Below are 7,473 nucleotides of genomic sequence, written 5' to 3' on the forward strand. Positions count from 1 at the left end.
TCACGGTAACACCCATCTGCAGCACGGCAGCAGCTTCCCGAGCCAGATCCCCGGGCCTCGAAAATTCCTCGTTGTTGCTTTTAATTAATACGTTTCTGCGCATTAAAAACCCGAAAGAGCCATCACTTGGAGCGTGTATTTTTGGTTTCACGTTTTGTGCTTTGTTCTGAAAAAGGGCAAGTCACTTCTTTTGTTTGTGATTGACCTGAGGATTTATGCCAAAATGAGTTGTGAACTATCTTAGTGACAGGACAAGGAGGCAGCTCATCCCATTCGAGTAAAATGGGGTCGAAACAGATTGCACAGGAGACCTTTGATGAGGCAGTGCAAGAAAACATAACAGAATTTGAAATGGATCCAGAAGAGGCTGTGAGAGAAGCTGTGCAGCAGTTTGAATCCCAAGGTATTGTAAATTCTTCTGTTTTTTTGCAGTTCAGATTATTATGCATGGAGGTTTTACATGTCTTAAAATCTAAGAGAACCTGTGTGCAAAGGATTGGGAGGAAGCCTGGAACACAGACACTATTAATGCTAACCTAGTTTCGTGGAGTAATTATGACTGCAAAACTGCTTTGAGTCTGGGCAATGAAATTAAACTCTTATTTTTTCCCGCTTGACATTTAGCTAGAATTAATGCTTTCTTCCAGGATGTGTTTGACCATTACAGTCAGGCAGAACTTTAGCAGCATTTCAGCATCTTTGTGCATCCATCCACACTTTTCAATAAGTTCATCTGTGTTCCCCAAGCTTCTGTAACTAATATTACATATCAGGTTTGTTATTTCCTTTTAGGTGTTGACCTGAGCAACATTGTGAAAGCTGTGAGGCAGCCAGCCTCTGAGAATGGGCAAAAGCAAAAGCATGAAATTTTGCTGGTAAGAACACAAATTTCTGTTGTCTTCTAAGGATTGGGTTTATATCATAGTTTCAGTAATAGACTGAGAATAATGAGACATAGCTTCTACTTCTGCCTCTGTCCTGTTTCTCTCTGAGCTCTTCAACGAGCAGTTAACCCCATCTACTCTGCAAAGGAGGAGTAATATAAAAATTCCAAGAGTTTTGCAGTGGAAGCATCTGTGTGAGTGCTGGACTCCAGCACTCCCTGGAAACACAAATTCTGGTGTTCATCCCTTAGAGGCAGGTTCTGCTGTTGTCCAAACTCAAACTGCAGAAGAACTTTAATGAAATAAAAGTATCCTAAGGGGTAGCTGTTAGCCATGAGGGTGGATGGAAAGATTGAATACAGCCCCTCACCAGCAAGAAGGTAAAAATACTCACTCATGTCACTGACTGCTGTGAAATGTGCTGGTTGGATCCTGTTCACCCACAGTTGGTCAGACTGGCACACAGTGATGGCAGAAGTACAGAGAAGCCTCCATCCATCCAGGGGTTCTGTGCCTGGAGGCAAAATGCTGCTCTTGAAGACGACGATTTCTTAGGTCGAGCTAATTTAATACTTAAAACTATTCTAAATAAACAAATTTGCCTCTCTCTAAAGAACTGCTCTTGTTCCTTCGCAGTTCAGATCCAACCTTAACTCTCCTTCTCTTCTTTAGACCTTGGATTCCCTTGGGAGGGCCGTGGCTGACTCTGACCTGGCTGAGGTGGCCGAGCAGCTCGTGGCCTTCACCGAGCAGTGCAAGGAGCAGCTGGCGTTCCGCTACCTGGCTGGGCAGAACGGCGCCTATCCTGTGGTCTTCTCTGCCTGCCAGCTGGCTTCGGGAGACAGAGATTTAATGCTGAAAGCCTTTTACACTCTCTGTGCCCTCTTGGATGGGCAACCAGACCTGCTTGACTCCCCTGGCCGGGATCTGCTGCTCCAAACTCTGAGGGATCACGGGGAGGACGCGGAGGTGACGCTGGCCGGGGTGCGCTGCGTGCGACACGCCTGCCTGAAGCACGAGGAGAACAGGCAGGACTTTGTGAAGGGAGGGGTCCTCCCCCTCCTCACCGGGGCCATCGTGAGGCACGGGGGCAGTGCTGACGTCGTGCGGGCGGCCGCCTCGGCGCTCAGGGTGATGACCTTCGACGACGACATCCGGGTGCCCTTCGGCCACGCGCACGACCACGCCAAAATGATCGTGCTGGAGAACGATGGGCTGAGAGTCCTCATTGAAGCTGCCAAAGGTAAAGTAACCCCGTCCCTCTTGGTCCTCATTTTGAAGTCGTCTGTGCTTTCTCATCTCAAAGATGGGCTTTGTTGGAACTTGAAGCTCCGCAGAGGTGATGGAGGAATCTGCCTCTAAAATCACAGAGTCCCAGCAGGGTGGGGTTGGGAGGGACCTCTGGGGATCATCTCATCCCACCCCCCTGCTCCAGCAGCTCACCCCCAGCAGGGTGCCCAGGGTCACAGCCAGGCAGATTTGGGATCTCTCCAGAGCAGGAGACTCCACAGCCTCTCTGGGCAGCTGCTCCAGGCTCTGCACCCTCACACCAAAGAAGTTTCTCCTCCTGCTCAGGTGGCACCTCCTGGGTTCCAGTTGGTGCCCGTTGCCCCTTGTCCTGTCACTGGGCACCACTGACCAGAGTCTGGCCCCAGCCTCTTGCCCCCTGGGGCCCTTTAGCTCTTGCTCAGCACTGCTCAGATCCCCTCTGAGGCTTCTCCAGTTGCACAGCCCCAGGGCTCTCCGCCTGTCCTGGCACAGAGATGCTCCAGCCCCTCAGCATCTCCAGAGCCTCCACTGGACTCTCTCCAGTAGCTCCTTGCCTCTTTTGAACTGGGGAGCCCAGCACTGGACCCAGTACTCCAGAGTTGGCTTCACTGGGGCAGAGTATGATATAAGATGCAGAGTAAATGATGTTCAACTCCTTTGACAAAACGTGCCACAAGAGAATAAAGTAATAGGACTGCTCTAGAGGCTGTTGGCAGCCTGAGGGTGACAGTTACCAGAGCTCTTGGTCAATCCATCAGGGAGGTGCTTTACAGCCAGGACAGTTCACAGGCACATGATCCTGCTGAGGTCCTGCCTTCTTGTCAGGATATTCTCCCTCAGTCAGACTCAGAGTGCCCAGCACAGCTCCTTGCCCATGATCACTCCATCCCTTGTCTCTCCTCAGCATTCCCTGATGATGCTGGTGTTCTCAGCGAGCTCTGTGCCACCCTCTCTCGCCTCTCTGTCAGGAATGAATTCTGTCAAGAAATTGTGGACCTTGGTGGCTTGAATTTCATGGTGTCTCTCCTGGCTGACTGCATCGACCACCCGGTGAGCGACAGGAAGCGGCCTCGGGGGTGGAGGGAACACAGCAGGGGGAGCTTTTCACTTTAAAACCCTACCTGGGAGCAGGTCTCAGACTGTGCCTCATTTTAGGTGCAGTCAGGGTTGAAACCCAAGCACGGATCCCTATTTCCAGCCTTACATGCTGAACTAGGCTACCTGTGTTCTGCCAAAATTCCCAGCCCTTTGCTTGTGGTTACTGTGTTCTTCGTGAGCAGAACTCTACTGCCTCCCAGAAAAGCTGAGTTTCTGGTTTTCCACCATTTTAGCTGGAAGAGATTCAAGTGGATTTAGATGCTTGAGGACTGATGTTTGATTCTTTAAGCTTCTTTCAAAACTTCTGCCAAACAAGTTCCTTATTACTCTCTCCAGCAACAAAGTTTGCCCGAGATGCAAGCGGCGGAGAATGGGAATGTCCAGTCTTTGCTGGGGGATGCCCTGGCTGGCTTTGAGAAGTCTGTAAAGCTTCCTCCATGGGTTTCTGAGCTGTTTTGTCTCTTGGTGACTGCAGGACGTGGTGAGGCAGGTGCTGAGTGCCATCAGAGCAGTGGCAGGTAACGATGATGTGAAAGACGCCATCGTCGCCGCGGGGGGGACGGACCTGATCGTGCTCGCCCTGAGCCACCACCTTGGCAACCCTCAGGTATGCACCCAAGGGAACTGGCTGATTATAAAATGGTTTAGGTTGAAGGGACCTTTCAAGGTCATCTAGCCCAACCCCCCTGCAGGGAGCAGGGACATTGACAACTAGAGTTGCTCAGAGTCCCATCGAGCCTGACCTTGAATGTCTCCAGGAAGGAGGCCTCCCCCACCTCTCTGGCAGCCTGTTCCAGTGTCTCACCACCCTCTTACTAAAGCACTTCCTTCTAAGTCTAATCTAAATCCACCCTGCTCAAGCTTAAAACCATTCCCCTCATCCTGTTGCTACACTCTGTTGTAACCACTCCTTCCCCAGCTTTTCTGTAGGTCCCTTCAGCTACTGGAAACCCACCATGAGTTCTCCCCAGAGCCACCTTTTATCCAGGCTGAACAACCCCAGCTCTCTCAGCCTGGCCTCATAGGAGAGCTGCTCCAGCCCTCTGATCACTTTTGTGGCCTCCTCTGGACCTGTTCCAACAGGTCCATGTCTCTCCTTGTCACACGGTTGATGAAATCCCACTGGGGCTGGGAATGGAGATGGGCTTTGGGCTGTGTAATGTGTAACTTGTGGAGGGGAACAAGCCACAGTGTCACTCTGACACGTGATCAATGATTGTGCTGAGAGCAGCGACGTTCTGAGGAACAATTACAATGGAGCAGTGTGGTAAACCTCTCACATCCAGCTGGTGTAGAGGGATTAAGTGCATGCTTTGGCAAATATTTGTGCAAATGTCCATGGTATTAGGTTTTTTCTTGTTCCTGGATACTGTGTTTTACACCTTTTGCTTTACATGCCAGAGAAGCAGGATGTTTCAGCAGCAGAAACTTTAAAAAAATCAACCTAAATTTATTTTAAATTGCCAGAAAAGGTAACAAACTCCAAGCACTACTTTTTTTTTTCCCCTCTTTAAAGCAACGTTTTCAGCCAGTGCCCTTTGTGTTGCAGATCTGTGAGCAGGGCTGTGCAGCCCTGTGCATGTTGGCCCTGCGCAAGCCCGAGAACTGCCAGGTGATCATGGACGGCGGCGGGGCCCTGGCAGCTCTGCAGGCCATGAAGGCACACCCACGGGAAGTGGCAGTGCAGGTACTGCCCTGGGGGCACTCCCTGGTTGGTTTGGGTCTCTGTTGGCTGCCCTTGATGCTTCCCTGGGGGTTTTGTCCTCTGCTTGACAACTAGAAAAGGTTCTGAGCGCGTCGGGGATGCGGCGTCTGAGTGCGGCGCTCCCCTGATGTGTCTGTCACCCTGATGTGGTCAGAGCAGAGGTTAGTTTGGGTTTCAGACCCACCCAAACTCAGGTTCAGGAGACTGTGGAGTGCCACGATTCTCTTCCAGGCCTTCTGCCCCTCCTTGGAAGAGCAGAATGAGGACAGGCTCCTTCAGCCCCAGCCTGTGCTACGATGTTATCTCTCCTATAGGAGACGTGGCCATCTATTCTCCAGTCAGATAAAACCCCTGTGTGGCAAGAAGTCACCTTCTGGCTTCTCATGCAAGTCTCAGTAGGTTCTGCATCCACTTGAGCGCTCCCCAAAGTGTTAAAACACCACAGGAAATACTTTCTGAAAGAGAAATTTAAGCTTAGTGCCTGGAACAGCCTACAAGGGGGGTGCAGAGGGTGCCTGCTGTAATCCTGTAATTCTGACTTGGCATGATTTAAAGAAGTACTTGGTATTGCCTGGCTGGTGTTGGGAGATTTGCTGCTGTTCTTCAGGGTGAAATAGCAGCTATAGTTTTGTCCATGGATTTTTAACCCTTCCAGGAGGTAGTTTGTACAGCATCTCCCACGTAGCTGCACAGAACAGGTTCTTTAGTTGGAGGCAGGCCTGCTTTGTGTGTTCCAGCATCCTCCACGGGTGGTGTTTCCCTGCAAAAGACACTAACACCTGGTTTCCCTCTCTCCTCAGAAGCAGGCCTGCATGCTGATCCGCAACCTGGTCTCCAGGAGCCGGGACTTTTCTCAGCCCATCCTGGAGATGGGAGCTGAGAACCTCATCACAGAAGCTCGTGCAGCGCACAGGGACTGCGACGACGTGGCCAAAGCTGCCCTGAGGGATCTGGGCTGCAAAGTGGAGCTCCGGGAGCTGTGGACGGGTCAGAAGGGAAGCCTGGCACAGTGAGTGGGGGCTCCTCGGGGCCGTGGAGCTTGGAGGCATCAGGGTACCTGAAGTCTGAGGGGGAAACAAAGTGGCATGGATTAATCTGCAGTTCCATTGGGCTGGAATACCCGAAGCAAATGCCTGGCTTGTGAGGCTGCGGTGAACTTTGTATCAGGAGCTACAGCTGAAGTGGCTTTATACATTCACAGGCTGCAAATGGACTCTGTGTAGTAATCATTCCCTGTGTCATCTCATGCCTGAAGATGATCTGCCCCCCCCTGTCACCTATGGTCCTTCCTGCAGAACGGGGCCACTCCCGCACGCTCTGCTCTGAACAGTGACAGCAAAAGTGGCTCTTTTTGGGTGGGAGTTTGGTGCATTCCATGGCAGCCAGTCCTGTTTCAGTCCTCTGCTCTCTGCTGGTGGAGGCTCCAGCAGCCTGGCCTGGTAGCAGGCTGGAGGAGGAGGAATCCCATCATCTGTGAACGTGTTCTGTCCTGTTGTGCTCTTCTGCCAACTGTTCTTTTACTGCTGAGCCTATTTGGTGTTGCTGCTTCAGTTTGGATTTTTTGGCCAACGTAACATTTTAAACAAAAGCAAAGCAAAGATTTTGGACAACGTGGCTCGAAGCGACGCACTTGCTGATGTTGCCCTTTGCATCCAGGAGGAAAGTTCACGTTCTCTCGCAGTGAGAAGAGCAAGTTGGGGCAGTTTCCCAGCAGGGACAAACAGGCAGTGGTGTCACACAGCAGGGAGGCAGCACTGGGGAGACCAGGCTTTGGTTGTCTCAGCAGGGCACGATTCCCTGAACCCTGGAGTGCTGTGGGTCACGAAGAGGCCACACACCTCGTGGACTGAAGAGAGCTGTGGACTTGGGGACAAAGGGGGAGGTGGAACATCCAGAAAGGCTTGGAAGCCTCAGCTAAAGGCTTCTGTGTGCCCCAGTTCCTCGCCGGGCTGTGTTGTTACCAGTTCTGCTCTGGCACTGAACCTTCCTCCTGCTGCTGGTGTTGTGCTTGGGTGGATGTTTCCTGATGTGATATTCTCCATAGAAATGTTAACCCTATAACCCTTAATAACATACAAGAGTGCTTGGCTCCTCACGGAGCCTTTTGGAGGCAGGAAAAGTGGTGGGTGGGTTTATAAGGAGAGCCTCCTGCAGCCCTGTGTTACCTGCCAGCAGGTAGCAAAGGTCGTTGTGTTCCTCAGAGGCCTTGACCCCAGGGGAGTGTTTGGGGAGGGGCTGCCGGGGTCTCCTTTCTTCTGCCTTGTGAAAAGCTTGGTGTGTTTGGGCACTTGTAGCCAGGATCCTCCAGTGAAGAGGCCCCACTGATTTGTGGCAGAGGGGGCAAGAAGAGCTACTGAAGAGACTCTGAGGTCCCAAGCCCTTGGCTGCCCTGCGTGGGAGAGCAAGCCCAGTGCCTCGGGCCTGGCTGAGCTGATTTTCCCATGGCAGCCCTCCTGGTGCAGTGCCTTTGTGCTGAGAGGTAGGAGGGCGTTGATAACAGCCCTGTTGTGACTACCA

The 7,473-nt window shown here is 51.8% G+C and overlaps 1 protein-coding gene across 1 annotated transcript; it reads left to right on the forward strand.

Moving 5' to 3' along the window:
• The first annotated feature begins 282 nt into the window (after window positions 1–282).
• ARMC6 (armadillo repeat containing 6) lies at window positions 283–5,969 on the forward strand. Its single transcript, XM_008939729.1, has 7 exons — window positions 283–403; window positions 793–875; window positions 1,557–2,127; window positions 3,058–3,203; window positions 3,727–3,858; window positions 4,801–4,938; window positions 5,757–5,969. The coding sequence occupies exons 1-7, from the start codon at window positions 283–285 to the stop codon at window positions 5,967–5,969; spliced, it is 1,404 nt and encodes a 467-aa protein (XP_008937977.1).
• Window positions 5,970–7,473: the final 1,504 nt, after the last annotated feature.

Source organism: Merops nubicus, unplaced genomic scaffold (assembly GCF_000691845.1).
Source record: "Merops nubicus isolate BGI_N331 unplaced genomic scaffold, ASM69184v1 scaffold27964, whole genome shotgun sequence".
NCBI classification, from domain to species: domain Eukaryota; kingdom Metazoa; phylum Chordata; class Aves; order Coraciiformes; family Meropidae; genus Merops; species Merops nubicus.